At 42.3% G+C, this 17,884-nt stretch overlaps 1 protein-coding gene across 1 annotated transcript; it reads left to right on the forward strand.

Moving 5' to 3' along the window:
* Positions 1-1,034: 1,034 nt before the first annotated feature.
* Positions 1,035-17,298, forward strand: LOC135507468 (melanoma inhibitory activity protein 2-like). Its single transcript, XM_064927001.1, is given in 24 exon segments — positions 1,035-1,420; positions 3,629-3,760; positions 3,872-3,982; positions 4,146-4,217; positions 4,370-4,480; positions 4,631-4,702; positions 5,057-5,161; positions 5,383-5,505; positions 7,701-7,812; positions 8,006-8,052; positions 8,143-8,233; positions 8,539-8,677; positions 9,125-9,226; positions 9,488-9,548; positions 9,653-9,688; positions 10,849-10,916; positions 11,037-11,119; positions 11,398-11,535; positions 12,124-12,252; positions 13,856-13,999; positions 16,134-16,183; positions 16,718-16,781; positions 16,784-16,888; positions 17,123-17,298. Coding segments are annotated over 24 exon segments (2,373 nt in total). The 5' UTR covers positions 1,035-1,318.
* The last annotated feature ends 586 nt before the right edge of the window (positions 17,299-17,884 follow it).

Here is a 17,884-nt window from a genome sequence, read left to right on the forward strand (position 1 = left end):
AACATGTCCTCAAAGATAGAAGTGGGCGAGATCAGGTGGGACCATTTTAGCCAATGATAAGGTAGATATGCATGTGAACAAAAGTCTATAGAGATAGAGGACTCATCTTTTATCTGTGCCACTATAGCATCTGTGACAGCATGGGCAGGCTCCATTTGAAAGTATTCAATGTTCTTCTTCTTCATTGGCTAATTGCTCCCAATTCATAGGAATCCCCATTCAGTTGACTACTTTAAAATGATGGAACCCTCAATGGGAGCATTGGGCCAGTAACCGAAAGGTTGCTAGATCGAATCCCCGAGCTGACAAGGTAAAAATCTGACATTCTGCCCTTGAGCAAGGCAGTTAACACACAGTACCCCGGGTGATGATGTGGATGTATATCAAGGCAGCCCCGGCACCTCTCTGATTCAGAGGTTGGGTTAAATGCAGAATTGTATAACTGACGAGGTATCCCCCTTTCCCCAATCTAAAAGGGGTTATGTCTATGCTAAAACTGATTTCATCCAGCACCTACAATAACATCTGCAAAATGTGTATGACCAATAACATTTTATATGACGGGTCCTCTATCTCTATGACAACACCGACAACTCTGATAGTCTTTTTTTTCCAAAGATGCCGAAATGCCACGTGCCTTCAATTATAACAGTGCATTCACGTATAACAGTGCATTTGTAACAAACTAACCATTACGAAATTTATAGTCAATCAAATAAGACTCACATAGCAAATTAGCAATTCGATTTTGTTATTCACCAAATTAGACACTGATTGACCTCCATACAATAATTCCTCACTTCGTGGACAGATTTTGGGCTATTTGGAATCCTTTGGACGTCCCTAAACGAAATATTAACCCGAACCTTAACCTCTACTCTAACCCAACTCTAATTTTAAGCATTTTAAATGGCAACGTCGTGGGTTAGGGGTGTCCCAATGAAGCAAGATAGCGTGGATAGTTCTACAATTGGTGACGTTGAGAATATACCAACTCAACATTAAAGCAGGAAGTGGGGGCGCTGAAACACTTACCAATACTCCTTTTGGATGAAAAGTCAAATTAACACATTATTGTGTAGGGTTAGAATTATACAAATCAACCAATATTCGTTTTAGGAAAATATAAACGAAAATGAGTCGTTTGAGCGAGTTCTGGGTGCATAAAATAGCATCAACCTGCGCATGTTTGAGCGTCATACGTGTCCCAACTCTCTAGTTTCATGTTGCCAACGATACTTCAAGATGACAGCTGGGCATTTGTTTTTTCAATGTTAATATAATCATGGAAATAATATTTCAATGAAATATTCGACAAATGGAAGATCAAACAAGTGGTGAGGCAGTTGCTACCCAATTGGCTGATTTTAAAATGACAGCAAGGACCTATTACACTCTAGCCGTGGAGAAAGTGAGAGATGTGAGTGTCAAATCCAGTTAGCATGCTAGATGGCTAGCTTGGACTAGTAAATGCGAAAAACATCAAATGGTGTAGCTAGCGTTACCCAACTTTGTAATTTCTGTGAATTCAATGATTCATTGTGTAGGACTGTCAAATGTGGCTTATCTACATTGTTTAGTTAACTAGCTAGCTAGTGTCTTGTCTTGTTGTCCACGAGAACACGGTTTCCTGGTAAGATATCGTAACGTAAACGAATGACATGTTAGCTCATTTAGCCAGCTAACTAACGTTAGCTATCTGTTGCATCCTAATGTAAGTGTGTTCAGACTTGACTTTGTCCCTTTCAGTCAATTTGTGTGAACTCATTGCGGTTCGCTTAATTATTTAAGCGAAGAGCCCCCGAAGCGAACCGATATCCTCTCGAGAGGTACGGTTCGCTTGAATTCAGAGGTACGGTTCCCTTTTTAGGGTATTGTGAACACAAAACTCCCCAGGTTCGCTTGTAATTATTCCTGTACCACACACACTAGACTACTGCAACACCTGTCCCCCTACCATAAACCCTCACATTGGTGCAACAAAAGAGAGAAGATGATGTGCAGATTCGCAGGGGAAAAGCGTGCTGTTTTTAGATATTGATTAAGGATTTTCAAGGATGCGAGGAAATTCAAAAATAGTGTGTGTGGTGCGGGTATACTGACAAGCGAACCTGGGAAGCTTTCTGTTCACATTGCCCTAAAAAAAAGTGAACCGGAGCGCAGAATTCATGCAAACCGATCTCAAAACTAAAAAATAATCCAACCGCACTGAGTTCACAAAAATTTACTGAAATTGACCAAGTGTTAAAACACCCTAAGTAGCTAGATTGCTGCCTAGTTAGTTTCACGTTTGAAGTTTAATGTCACATAAACAAGTATAATGAAAAATAGTTCTTGCAAACTCAAAATCCAACAATGCAATAATCAATAACAATGTAATATAAAAATATGTATTACAAATAAACACCCAATAAATATGACCAACACAATAAGTAAGTAAGCATACTATGTACAGGGTCAGTTACAATACCGTATTTACAATGTGCAGAGATACTGGAGTGATGGTAGATATGTATATGGGAAAGGTGTCTAGGCATCAGGATATAAGATAAACAGAGTAGTAGCTATTTATCAGTCTTACTTTTTGGGGATAGAAGCTGTTCAAGAGGCTGTTGGTGCCAGACTTAATGCACCAGTATCACTTGCTGTGCAGAAGCAGAGTGAATAGTCTATGGCTAGAGAGGTTGGAGTCTTCAACGATTGTCCGGGCCTTCCTACCACACTGCCTGATATAAATGTCCTGGATGCCAGGGAGCTCTGGCCCAGTGAAGTACTGGGCTGTCCACACCACCGTCTTTATCGCCATGTGATTGAGGGCAGTACTTTTGCCATACCAGGCAGTGATGCAGCCAGTCAAAATACTCTCAATGGTACAGCTGTAGAACTTTTTGAGGGCCCATGCTATCGCAGCTTCTTCATGACTGTGTGCGTGTGTTTGGACCATATTAAGTCTTTCGTGATTTGGACCCCAAGGAACTTGAAGCTCTTGAACTGCTCCACTGCGTCCCCATCGATGTGGATGGGGGCATGCTCACTCCTCCTGTTTCCTGTAGTCCACGATCGGCTCCTTGGTCTTACTGACGTTGAGGGATGGGTTGTTGTTCTGGCGCCACACTGCCAGGTCACTGATCGCCTCCCTGTAGGGTGACTCATTGTTGCCGGGGATCCGGCCTACCATCGTTGTGTTGTCAGCAAACTTGATGATTGTGTTGGAGTTGTGCGTGGCCACTCATTTGTGGTTGAACAGCGAGTACAGGAGGGGACTAAGCACACAACCCTGTGTTGAGGGTCAGCGTGACCGAGGTAATGTTGCCTACCCTCACCACCTGGGGTCGGCCCGTCGTGAAGTCCAGGATCCAGTTGCAGAGGGATGTGTTCAGACCCAGAGTCCTAAGCTTGGTGACGCACTTGGAGTAGACAATGGTGTTCAATGCGAGCTTGTTGTGGCTCCTTTTTGCAATCACTTTACTTTTCAATCACTCACAACAACTAGCTGTGTGTCTGTGTTTAGAGGAAGTTGGACATCTGCATTTTGGCTTATGTACCCACAATCCAGGGCCTGAAACCTGAATAAAAATACTATAGCAAGTCTGTTGATTGTAAGCAATTTGTCTGATTTTCTACCCAGGTTGTGTCATCCCTTCCTGATGACGTAAGGCCAGGTCCTGACCTGTATGGACTTCCATGGGAAGCTGTCATAATCACTATGTTACTGGGGTTGGGCACCCTCCTATTGTTCACCTGCAGGTTCTACCAATGTGTAAGTTGACTGTCTGATATTTATACCAGCATGCAAGTATAGAGATGAACAACAGCATTCTTTCTTTTGATCGGGGAGTGACCAAGTTCACAAAATTGTTCTTGTTTCCAGATAAAGAGCAGACTATATTCTGGCAAAGAGAGGCGGATGGGCCTGAAGGTGGCTCAACTATTAGATGAAAAGTGCAAAGTACTTAAGACTTTGAGTGAGGTTCAACAAAAAGTGAGTCCTATGTCAAAGAATGCAGTGTGTGTGTGTTTCTGACTGACTGGATTCGCAAACTATTCAATGCAATGCCCTCGGAAATTACATGTTTTGTATAGACCTGTGTGTTATGAATGCCTTTGCTACTGTTTGTTTATGTTTATTTATGTACCTTTTTTAGTATGAAAAACTGGAATCTGCCCTGCGGAATAGTGGCGTTTTGGCTCACGCCGCAGAGAGGGAGAATCTGGAGGTAAGACACAGAAATTACACAGTATAATTGTTCTCAATACTGAATAAAGATTCTCATATTTCACCTCTAAATACACTGGCAAATGGTATAAAAGGACTTGGTATGCGTGTGACTTTCAAGTCCGAGGAAACCTATAATGGTCTCCTCTTCAGGTGATGTTCCAGAGGCTGAAACAGTCAAATACACAGCTTGGAGATGATATAGAAAGGTTAAAGGAGGACCTACATATCCAGAGAGCGAGGAGGTTGCAGCAGGAGAAGACGGTGAGTTTGACTTCGGACTGGACATTTTTCACCTTTTCCTGTGTTTTGATGTTTATGCGTTACATCTTTTATTTTTTCAGTTTCACTATTTGCTCTCATATTTCACAGTTCGTTTATTTTTGAGATGTGGTGATTTGTGTGATTTTACAGATTGCAGATATGCAGGAAACCTTGAAGACTGTAGAAGAAGAAACCAGGGACCTCAAGTCCCAGACAGAACAGGTAAAGTTTTACACTGACACTGGTCCACATTACAGTGTTATATATCATGAACAACACGTTAATGGTAATTCCTTCCTGTTCGGCATGTTAATCATGACGGGGCGGCAGGTAGCCTAGTGGTTAGAGCCTAGTGTTGGACTAGTACGAAAGGTTGCAAGATAGAATCCCCGAGCTGACCAGGTAAAAATCTGTCGTTCTGCACCTGAACAAGACGGTTAACCCACTGTTCCTAGGCCGTCATTGAAAATAAGAATTTGTTCTTAACTGACTTGCCTAGTTAAATAAAGGTAAAATTTTAAAAAATGTCCACACACTTAGAGCCAGGATAGATGTAACACATTTTGCTCTTTTCAGGCACAGACAACCCTAAAAATATATGACATGAACAGTGAGAGGAATCAGAATAATCTGGAGGCAGCAAAAGAAGAGAAGGCCTTGCTCCAGGAGAAAAATGCACAGGTATGTAACCTGACATATAAGATGTCCATTTACAGCGCCCATGAATCAGAGCCATTGATATCTGTATGTATGGCTCTGTCACTTATTGTGTTTTATACTCCAGTTCCATATCAGGCCTGGTTGCCGTTTATACAAAGAACCTGCATGGGTTGTACTGAAGAGAAAGCAGAAAGCGTCCTATATTCTGGTGGGGTCCTCACCCTCTCCCCCTCTTCCCACAGCTGGTCCAGGAAGCAGAGGACTGGGGGGAGCGGATGAGTGAACTGGAGGAGGAGATGAGGATGTGTGAGAGCTCCTACACTGGAATGGTGCAGGATGCTGCCACCAAAGACGAGAGCATCAAGGTTTGCATTCATATTACTGCACTGGCAAAAACCACATGCAGCTAAATGTGTGCCTATAACAAACATTTGCATATTCTTCCCTGTACTGGGAAAAAGCAATCACCACACACTTTGAATATTACTGAGGGTGTCAACTAGGACTGTTGCGGTGACCGTATTACCGCCACATCGGCAGTCAAATTCCAGATGACTGTTTAGTCATGGTAATTAAGCTTCTCCAAGGGCTGCTGCTGGTCATTAGTAGCCTACCAAACTTGTTTACTACCTGGTACTCAGTTCTCTGTTATCCCTCTAATCACTCTGACATCAATGTAAACACTTCATAGGAGCTCATGTTGCGCAACATTTCTATAGGCAATTGCGGGAGAAAACCGAGTGATGGCCGCTAATAAAAAGAGGAGGATCCCATCAGCTTTTTATAGTTATTTCTCAACTTTCCTAATATTAAGCACATTGCTTATATTTACAACAGGAGTAGAGCCTACCTGGCTGGCATGAAAATAAACCACAGGGAAAAGCATCCTCTGTTTGCAGGTGCATGATAATGGTCCATTCGAAATCAAAACAAATGTCACACATATAGTATTTAGTATATGTAAAGACCAGATGAAATCAAAGAATAGTCTGATCAGTGACAATATTAGCCTATCACTTGTGAATTATATATTATCATTTGTGAATGATGCCCATCATAAGAAACGATGCCTTTTCTTTTTGCGACTTGTTCGAATCATAGTCGTACACCTTATGTAGCCTAGCCCATAGGTCTATATGGTTTGTATCACAACTAAAGTGGCAAAATAACTTCTTAAAATTTAAGCACATTGATCAGCTTTACAAGGGGTGTAGACCCGAACTGGCATATATAAGCAGCGAGTGAGTTTCAAGATTGGGGAAGTTCATTTTCATCATAAAATGCACCTTTATAATAAAAGCATTACATGCATAATTGCATTTACGGTCATTTTTGATAATGGTGTTTTGAAACATTCGGGCCTATAGCATTTAACCATGTGCGCATTGCTGTGCTTATAATGTGAAGAAATAGCCTAATAGTTTATCAACATTTTTAAGCTAAATGTTCTGATCTGTTGCGTCAGCCACATTGCATAAAAAACGTTTGCATCATTTGGGATCTATCACATCCCACAACTGTCCCAGATTGTTTGGAATATTTATTTCTCGCAGAGTAGACTAGATCGACTTTTGCAATGTGGGGGATAGTAGATTGACATAGGCTAGTGCTTTTGTTGTTTGCTAGGCCACCACATCTTGACTGACAATATCTTCAATATGCACCTCTGAATTGGATAAGGGCGCAGTTGCGTCTGATGTTTCTGTCTTAACTTGTTGCCTGTGAGGAAGACCGATCTCAAAACAATAAAAAGATCATGTGATGGAAAGCAGTGTGAGTGAGAGACACTTCGGATTGCACAGCACACACCGGGAGAAGGGCTCAATGCAGCACTCTGGCCGCAAAAGGCATGGATTTTTTAGGGGGCGCGTTATGGCCGCAAAGTGGTTGCCGCCATGAAATTTGAGGAATTATCAAGTGCTTGTCAAATTTGTGAATGAGACTATTTGTGTGTACAGCCTTGCGCAAAACAAACAGACTTCATTCAAATCATCATTCATCTCATCATGCAGCATTACAATGTTTTATAAATCAAAACATATAGCCCAACATTTGTAGAACTTAAGTTACATTTATAACTCTAAATTAAGCATATAGGAGTACCTATTTCTTTGTTAACCGCTCAACACAGAATAGCCTCGTGTGCACTCACGCAAATTATTTGGAGAAAATATTTATATTTGCTCAGCATTGTTCATTTGTATTCTTCGTACTATAACATAAAATAAGGCCAGGGAATTATAAGCAAATCTTGTCTGCTAAATTAACTAGTGTAGCCCACAGCCATTTGGCACAGCCACATCAGGACCTAAAATAAGGACATCTGAGTTCTATTCTTTTCTTCTGAAATAGACTACATGTTCTTCATATCATGCTTCTTTAGACCTGTCTAAAATAATGGATTTATTGTGAAGGTGTAGGCTATATTACATGGATTTATTAGACTTTTTAAAATGGCTTTTAGGCGGCAGGTAGCCTATTGTTTAGAGTGTTGGATGAGTAACCGAAAGGTTGCTAGATCGAATCTCACGCTTTCTCTCGCTCTCTCTCTCTCCATTAGTCCCTGACAGACTGCCTGTTGAAGATAAAGGACTGGGACTCAGTGCTGGAGGACGGAGCCAACGGAGAGGAGAGAAATGGGACACGAGGGCTGGAAAATAGAGAGGGGCCAGGTGAGGTTCCGGTAGATAAGACTATAACCGGCAGTAGGTAAGATCAACTGGCTTTCGCTCACCATCTCTTCGTATTATTATGCAAGATCATCGGATGGGATTAAAAAAACAAACATTTGTGTCAGGATATTGAGGAAGTGGGATATCTGTGTCTTCCCAGATTTAACTTTTTTTGTTTTTTTTTTATACACAGATAACCATCAACGACAAAGAATACAGAAACTCATTCATGCAGCCAAGGTACGTCTTCACTTAAATAAAATTCTGTTTTACAAACAAAACTCTTGTCAGCAATAGATGGGAAATGAGACTTGTTCTTTATTTTTTCAGATGAATGCAGACTTGAAGTCGGTGGATGAAGACAAGGACAGGGTGTTTGCCAAGCTAGCAGATGAAGTCAAGGCCATGGAGGATCTCCAAGGTAAGCAGAGTATTATGCTGTTCAGTAGTAACTTTTCACTGCGGTGAACAAAACAAGAATATAACAAAGTTAATTTTATAATGTACATAAAATGACTGTCGGTTTATATTGAAATGAGCTTCAGTTGTTCATGATACAACAGACACAATGGGTTGGTTTCCCAGACGCATATTAAGCCTTGTCCTCCTGGACTATAAAGGACATGCGTCAGTGTCCGGGAAACCGGTCTAAACTGCTGTAGACTTCTGACCTTTAACGAAAAACCATGTCTAGTTTTTAACACCAGGTTGACTCTTGGGTTGCAGAGGGGATTAAGAAACTTGAGAATGAGAAGGACTCTCTGCAGACCGAGAGTGAGAAGTACACGGGCCAGGTGCAGAAACTACAACAGAAACTGCAGATCATGACAGAGATGTACCAGGAGAATGAGCTCAAACTACACAGGTACTGTACAGGAGCCACTCTAAGGCTGACCCAAATGCACAGCTTCATCCATGAACATTATGTAATTTTATACAGGCTGATCATAACAAACAAAATAACATTTATGAAGGATTTATAAGCATTTATAATGGCTGTCTTATGAAAGTTTGGTTACACTTCATAATAACTATATTCAATAAGTGGGACTATTGAACTGCTGCATGCCTGGTAATATAATACTATATGTAATTTAGCAGACACTTATGCAAAGCAACTTAGTTCATGCGTGCATACCTTTTTTATGTAAGGGTGTCCCCAATGGGCATCGAACCCACTATCTGTGGCATTGCAAGCGCCATGCTCTAACAACTGAGATGCACTGGACCACACAAGGCCTGGTAATGTTTGTCTGATCATGGCTGTTCCACTCTGTGGTATGCATATAATGGGTGTTCTCCCTGGTGTCAGGATGCTGACGGTGGAGGAGAGGGAGCGTCTGCAGAAGGAGGAAAAGCTGACCAAGGCTGACAGGAGTATCAGCCTGGCCGTGGAGGAGCTCAGCAGCTACAGGTCGGCTACTGGACATACACACACACAAACCATCCCTGACTCCAGATATCACCTGTCTCCAAACCTACCCTGCAAATCTCTTGTTTACTGTGTTTTCATACAGGCCTGAAATTTAAAGGGTTACTTCCAGTACACTTGCTGTCAATCGAATACATCCAATTCATTTTGTGAAACATAGAGTTGCACATGTCCAAAATTTTTCGCAGGGCGTTTTGTATTGCGAGTGCTTGCATCAAGGTGCTGTTTTGTTTCCACACAAAGGCAAAGAGCACAAGACCTGGAAGATGAGCTGGAGAAGACCAACCAGGCCTACAAGATCCAGGTGGGAGATCTGACAGTCTGTCATAAGAGGCGGGAAAACATAAACCACATGCAATTATCTGATGTATGGCCAATAACAAATGTCATTCTCCCTACATTTTTCAGATAACCTCCCAGGAAAAGAAGGCACACAATAACTGGGTAAGTACATAGTAGTAACATACATACACACACTATGGCGCACACCTCAGCTCATAGTCATGTTAAAGAGCAACTGAATGCATTTCTGGTTGAAAACAGCCTATGTGGCATCGATATTAGAAATGTTTATTCCAGTGCCAAAATTGACTAAAGTGTAAGTAGGATCATTTTGGTCATACGGTCAGTATATTCCTAAACTGAGTTTTGTAAGATTTGTGTAACTGAGGTCATCACAATTTACATAAGGGCTGGGTTTGGATTGCAACCATGCCCACTAACACGAGACGGTAACGCCAAAAATCTGCTCTGATTGCGCTCTATCCAATCGCAGAACCTCCAGGCAGTGAGACAAACTTGCCCAAACACTGCACGACAGATGCAAACTCTGGTAATGGATTGTAAAAAAATAAAAAATAATCTGCACCGAAGCGCGCACGTCGCCACTCGCCAGTGACTTGATAAGCTGATTAGCTAACATGGCCTGCCTGCTAGCTACTACTACTACATGGAACTTAGCTAGCTAGTGATGTTTGGGCACTGGTAAACAGAGTGAAGCTTTTGCTTTATTTTAGATTTTTTTGACAGCTTGCTGATGATGTTGTAGACATGTTCCCCTGAAATCAGTCATGAGTGCAGCCAGCAGCAGCTGACTCAGTACACTTGAGAGATACCGCACCAAACACCTTAGCTAGATGTAAAATTGTGTGACTAAGACCTTAGATCAATTCTGACCATTTTTAGAAAGTGATAGTGGCTATGTTGTTGCCATGGTGTCTCAAGAGGGACAAACAACAGTAACTTGCCAGGGTACAATATATACGAACATAACACACCCACATACATGTCTTTTTTTTACTTGAGAAATACTGCACCAAACACCTTAGTCACACAATTTTACATCTAGCTAAGACTTTAGATAAATTCTGACTATTTTGAGGAAGTGATAATGGCTATGTTGCCACAGTGTCTCAAGAGGGACAAACAACAGTAACTACCATGGTACGATTTACAAACATGACACACCCACATCAAGCCACACCCCCAAGACCCACATCAAATTGTTCTTGATGAGCAGCAGAAAGACACATGTGGGATCTGTGCTTATGTAGGATTTCCTCAGCTTGGCGACTCATCTGTAATCTCTATTGTCTGCATTGTAGCTAGCAGCACGAGCTGCTGACCGTGACCTGGCTGACATTAAAAGAGAGAATGCACACCTCAGGCAAAAGTAAGTACTAAAGAAAACAGTCAGTTTCACCAGACACCAGTGTTGTCACGTGTTGCTACAAAATAGTATTTCCCTGCAGTGTGGAAAGTATTCTCCAGCTTGTGGTGTGTCTCCATGCAGATTGACTGATACTCAGTTCAAGCTAGATCTGGTGGAGAAAGACCCCTATGCTCTGGACAACATGGGCAGACCTCCATTCAGAGGTGAGTCTACAATAACCCTCCTATCACCCTAACTATAATCATATCCTCCGCTGAATCCTAACTCGCCCCCTAGCTCCTATTCCCTACATTGAGACGATTAGATAGGTGAAAGCAATATGGCGACAATCCGAAAGTCAAGATGAAGTTGTTATTATTAACAGAACTACTTACAGTATATCCATCCAATCCTCTCAGATCTACAGGAGTGACTATCGTGTAATAGGGACTAGGTGTTGAATAGGTCATTATTCTGAACTTTGTCTCTCCCTGACCTGCAGGTGAAAGGTCACCGTATGGCCCCTCCCCCCTGGGTCACCCTGCCTCCGAGAACAGAACCTTCCTGTCTCCGCCCACCCTGATGGATGGCCCGCCACACCTCTCTCCAAACTTCCCTCCCATGGCACCGGGAGGCAGAGGTGACTTCTCCAGTCCAAACCCCCTCTTCAGTGCAACATGTGGTACTGCACCGCAGCCAAATGTACATGGCTTGAGGCGTGTGTACTTGAAGCATTGCAGAGTATCATGTTCTAATCGTTGGCATGTCATGAGTTTTTATAATTAGGATTCTATTTACGTTTTCTATTTAGTACCAACTGATGTGCCATGACATGGTGAAAATGCCATTAAGAAAGCAGGATAAATAGATTATTTAATTCAGTTTTGATTATTATTTAATCCCTGTCAATTAAATTGAGTAAAGCAATGCTGAAGTCTGTTCTTAATCACCTGATACAAATACATGCTGAATCTTAATTTGCTTGAAAGTTGATGCATCTGTTACAGAGATGCTTATTTTTATAGTCTAAATTGCCTTGGTGGTAAGCATGCACCAGCAAAATGGGGAATGATATGCAGCTGTATAACCTACATAGGGAGCATTGTCTTTGCACATGATGTATTATTCTGGTCTTGTCATCCTTGCTTCATGAACTCATTGACATTATGCTGTCTCTCTCTTTCTTGCTCACCTACCACTCCCACATGTCTCGCTCTCTCATAACCAGTATCCCGAGGCCTAGTAGATCCCACCGGTGGGGTGGACTCTGATCGGAGTGGTGGTCCTCACTCTGACAGTGGCTCGCTATCTCCCACCTGGGAGAGGGATCGCAGGGGCCCACCTATACCCCCTCCAGGTACAGTGATGACCACCCGCTGTCGCCCCCCCCTTATGATCTCAGTAGCCCCTCAAATCACTACAGACAGAAGTTATTCTAATCTTCTAGCCTACTATATTGTGTGTGAAAAATACTCATTCAGTATCAGCCCTAAAGGGTGTGTGTTCGTTATTTATTTATGTCAGTATGATTTACCATCTTTTGCTATGTAAAGATGTCCGTACTTTCTTTTGGGTTGTAGAGAAATATAATTAGTTATAGTGTGAGAGTGAGTTATATTTGTTAATCGACTGTCAGATTATTTCACAGCTAAACAATTCCCCTCAGTTGGTTACTGTTGTGGTCAGCCGGCCCTGTGAGAGGTTTGAGATACTCTTTATTGGTTCAAATCACTGTTGTTATCAGTCTGTGAGGTGCAGACCTAGTCGTGGTCAGTGAGTGTATGACTACTCTATATATACAAAAGTATGTGGACACCCCTTCAAATTAGTGGATTCAGCTATTTCAGCCACACCCTTTGCTGACAGGTGTATAAAATTAAGCACACAGCCTTACTCAGGAGCTCAATGACTTTCAATGTGGCCGCCTTTCCAACAAGTTTGTCAACCATGGGTCAGCCGTGAAGTGGTAGGCCACACAAGCTCACAAAATGGGACCGCCAAGTGCTGTAGTGCATAAAAACTGTCTGTCCTCTGTTGCAACACTCTACCTATTTCCAAACAGCCTCTGGAAGCAACTTCAGCACAATAACTGTTTGTCGGGAGCTTCATGAAATGTTTTTTTTTTTACAACGCTACCTACCCGACTGCGTAGTGCCAACTGTAAAGTTTGGTGGAGGAGGAATAATGGTCTGAGACGGTTTTTCATGGTTTGGGCTAGGCCCCTTAGTTCAAGTGAAGGGTAATCTTAACGCTACAGCATACAATGACATTTTAGACGATTCTGTGCTTCCAACTTTGTGGCAACAGTTTGGGAAAGGCCCTTTCCTGTTTCAGCATGACAATGCCCCTGTGCACAAAGCGAGATCCTTACAGAAATGGTTTGTCGAGATCGGTGTGGAAATTGACTGGCTTGCACAGAGCCCTGACCTCAACCCCATCGAACACCTTCGGGATGAATTGGAACGCCAACTGCGAGCAAGGCCTAATCGCCCAACCTCACTAATGTATTGAGGAGTCAGAGCCTGAGCCGCCACTGGTTTGTGTCGACTCGAACCAGGATCTCTAGTGGCACAGCTAGCGCTGCGATGCAGCGTCTTAGACCACTGCGCCACTCAGGAGGCCCTGGAGCTAGGAACTTTTTAACCATTTAGTTCAGTTATCATGGGGGAGCGATTAGCATGTGGCATCACTGTATTTTGATTAGTCAACGACAATTCCATCATACCCATTCTACTACTGTCACTGTTCTGTGTACTAAGTAAATGCATCATGATTTTATGCTTGTTTGTTTTTGTTTGTTTTTTTGACCTGCAAAGAGGCTTCTGCTTTTGGCTCCAGTCCCCTTTGGACAGCACACTGGTTGTTTTGATTTGGACATTTCTGCTCTGATCCCCATCCTCAGTGCAGCTGGTCTGAATAAGGCTGCTGAAACAGTGCGCTCTCTCTCTCTGCTCATAAAGGGTATATGTATCCAGACCCAGGCCTTCTCTACAGGAGACCCCTGCCTGGAGCCTTTCCCCTTGGGCCTATGGGCCCCCCCCCACCCAGAGGCCCCGGTCCTGTTGAGCCCCACAACTTTGGGCCCCACCCTGGAGATCAATCTGGTGAGAACCCTCCTTTTTGACCTTTTCTCTCTCTGTATTACAGCACCGTATAATTCGTTTTAGTGATTGATACTGTATCTCTGCACCATAGCCACTCTGTCAAATAAACTTCAAAAGGATGTTTAGTGCTTGGAGTATGTAACTGAAGTGATGAAATACATTTCAGGACAGTATCCTTTTAATGCTGACGTGATTCAGACCAAGCTCCTTTGTCAGCAGCACACTGAATTAGGAGGAGTGTACATGATTAGTATACCTCTGAAGAATAATATAATGTTAGCTAGAGAATGAGCAGGATATTTTGCCCAGTGTTGGGTAACTCATTACGTAATCAGATTACTTTTATGAGTAACGGAGTACATTTTAAAAATTGGTTGATATTATAACATACTTTGTCAACTAACGTGTGCGTTACTTTCAGATTCATATCCCTACTGGACGCGTTTCCATGATCCGATCTCGACTTGTTTCCTCATTTGATTCTTGAGCGAGCCATTGATCGCTTCTTTGATAGCAAAAGCCCGTAAAGGGCTTTCCCATCTAGTGGCAAGTGTGCCCTCTATACATCTCTAGGGTCCGTATTACGTGCAATCTATAACCAGAACTGGCGGCTCGAGAGAGATTTTGAATGAAAAGATGGCCAGATATCTGTACAGATTTTCTTAGTGTACAGTTTATTTGGAAAGTATTCAGACCTGTTTTTGCACATTTTACATTACAGCATTATTGTAAAATGTATTAAATTTAAAAAAAAAATCCTCATCAATCTACACACAATACCCCATGACGACAAATGTTTGCTAATTAAAAAAAAAAAAAAAAAACAGAACTGAGATTCTAAATTGAGCTCAGGTGCATCCTGTTTACATTGATCATCCTTGATGTTTCTACAATTTGATTGGAGTCCACCTGTGGTAAATTAAATTGATTGGACATGATTTGGAAAGGCACACACCTGTCTATATAAGGTCCCACAGTTGACAGTGCATGTCAGAGCAGAAACAAATCCATGAGGTCCTTAGGAAGAGAGCTCAAGAACGGTTGTGTCGAGTAACAGATCTGGGGAAGGGTACCAAAAAATGTCTGCAGCATTGAAGTTCCCCAAGAACACAGTGGCATCATTCTTAAATAGAATAAGTTTGGAACCAACAAGACTCTTCCTAGAACTGGTCGCCCGGCTAAACTGCGCAATCGAGGGAGAAGGGCCCTGCTTAGAGGACAACGACCCTACGCACACAGCCAAGACAATGCAGGAGTGGCTTCAGTACAAGTCTCTAAACATCCTTGAGCCATAGCCCAGACTTGAACCCGATCAAACATCTCTGGAGAGACCTGAACATAGCTGTGTAGCAACACTCCCCATTCAACCTGACAGAGCTTGAGAGGATCTGCAGAGAAGGGGAGAAACTCTAAATATAGGTTTGCCAAGCTTGTAGCATCATACCCAAGAAGACTGGAGGCTGTAATCGCTGCGGAAGGTGCCTCAACAAAGTACTGAGTAAAGGGTCTGAAAAATACTAAATATCACATTTCCACAAGTTATTTATTTTTGACAAGCATTTCTAAAAACCTGTTTTTGCTTTATTGTGTGTAGATAAGGGGATAAATATATATTTTTTAGAATAATACTAAGGTAACAATGTGGAAAAAGTCAAGGGGTCTGAATACTTTCTGAATGCAGTGTGTGTAAGCAGCCCATATGATAGTCTACAAAAGCTGTGCTATCACAGGAAAGCAGTGCCATAGATGAAAGGAGAAACTTGTGATCAAACTTGAGTTAGTTAGTAGCCTATCTTTGGTAGAGCATGCGCGGCTCCCTCTGACAGTCAAACAAACTGAGTTTGAGATTTTTTTTCTTTCATGAAAGTAACTCAAAGTAATAACACGTTACTTTCCACACAAAGTAATCCATAAAATGTCATGTATTACTTTTTCAAGCAATACATATTAATCAGAACACTGTTCCCAATGTGGAAACTCCCTTGTTTTGACAGAGTTGAGCTGATAGCATTAAAGAGCATGAATGAACCCTCTTTTCATCAAGTTCTTAAGGCTGGAATGAAATAAACCCACCAAAGACTGAAGTGGATATAGCTAGGTTCTTACTGTGTTTTTTTCTCTTGTGTTCTTGCAGACTCAACATTAATGGAAAACCGCATGGGCCCTGGTGAAAATGAAAGGGATGTAAGTATTCTAACCCTTATATTAACAATACATTGGCTCATTCATGTACTTTCTCTCTGTCCATAGGTGCATATTTAGCTGTCAAACCAATTTCCCATTGGGGATCATAAAATGTTCTACTACAGGGATGGTTAACTTTGACAGGGGTGTGGGATGACAAAAAATCTGAGTTTGCCATCATGGCCGCAGTGGCTCATGGGTCTACGTACCCACATTCAAACCCACACATTCAGTCAGAGCTGGCCCTAGCCTTTTGGGGGCCCCGGATGAAAAATCCCCCCCCCCCCCCAAAAAGAGAAAAACAGCGCTTTGCTGCTATTCTACTTATTTGCCATGGAGTGGAGAGAAATGAGCAGTTTCACAGATTTTCTGCAATTCTACACATTCTACCACATTTTGAAATTGCCCTTTTATTTGACTATTCAGACCCTGACTAACTAAAATGATTAGTATATTTTTTTTTACCCTGAATTTTTTCCTGCAAAAGGGGGATCAAATTAAGATCCTACATCTATATTTAAAATGTTTCCGCAGTCCCACATGTCAGCACCTGGAGATCTGAGGATGGGTCCTCCTCCCTTAGGACCCCCTGGTATGGGTCCCCTCCCCCCATGGACCCTTACTTTGTACGCAGAGGCCCCCCAGGCCCTTACGGACCCCCAGACTTCTTCCCCCCACGAGGTCCAGCAGGGCCACCCATAGGCAGTAAGTATTATTCTCTGTATCCCTTACATATTAAAGGCTCATATGTGCTTTGTACTTAAAAACCTTCAGTTATAAATGCATTATATGTAATTTGGTTCTATTAACAAGCTATGGGTGGGAGATGAGGAATATAATTTTATACCACATTCACTACATCTTGCAGGTTAAATGACTCTGCGTGTATACTGTTAGACTGACTATACGTAAAGCTTTCCCCCTTGTTTTCCCCTGAAGTGCGAGGACCACCTCCCCCGGGAATGTTTGGGCGATTTCCACCTCTGCTGCATATGGGCTATGCTCCCATGAGGCCTCACCCAGACAGTTTTCCCCCTGGACCCCCTCCAAGGCCCTCCCCACCAGGCAGCGAACAGCCTCCTGACCAGTCACCTTCTCCACACGATGTCATCTGAGCCACCTCTCCCCCTCCCTATGAGGGAGAAACTCTCTCCCCGCCTGCTTCCTGTGTGGCACTTCGCTTCCTGTTGTGCTGTAGTGAGCGACTTAGGGTATGCTCAAGGACTGTTTCATGAAGTGTAACCAATTGTCATTTGACTGTCTTTCCCATTTTGAGTGGCTGACAGTGGAATTGTTTCCCCACTGTCTTGCACGCACACACATACACACAAATAGATGAGTGGCTTATTAGGACTGTTGAGAGAATACAATACCACCATGAACTGGAACTACTGAGTAATCAATGTTGCTATGTGTATTTCTGGTGTTGAATGCAGTGTCTTTTTGAAGAAGTTCCATAGTTATGTGAATCTGCTGATGGTGAACTGCCTGTGAGACTGCCTTTTTCTGAGTTGTGACTTGAGCAAATTTGAGAAGGTTGTGTTTTCTTGCAATGTCAAAGCCTTTTTAATTTTACTTTGAAATAAGTCCCTAATTTCTCCCTTGCATTCTTGCCATGTGTATATATTAACATATTGTCAATATTGTGAAAAGGGAAGTGTGTGTATACCACTCTGAGTCAATTGACTTGAAAGATGTTCA

This window comes from Oncorhynchus masou, chromosome 21, assembly GCF_036934945.1.
Source record: "Oncorhynchus masou masou isolate Uvic2021 chromosome 21, UVic_Omas_1.1, whole genome shotgun sequence".
Lineage (NCBI taxonomy): Eukaryota > Metazoa > Chordata > Actinopteri > Salmoniformes > Salmonidae > Oncorhynchus > Oncorhynchus masou.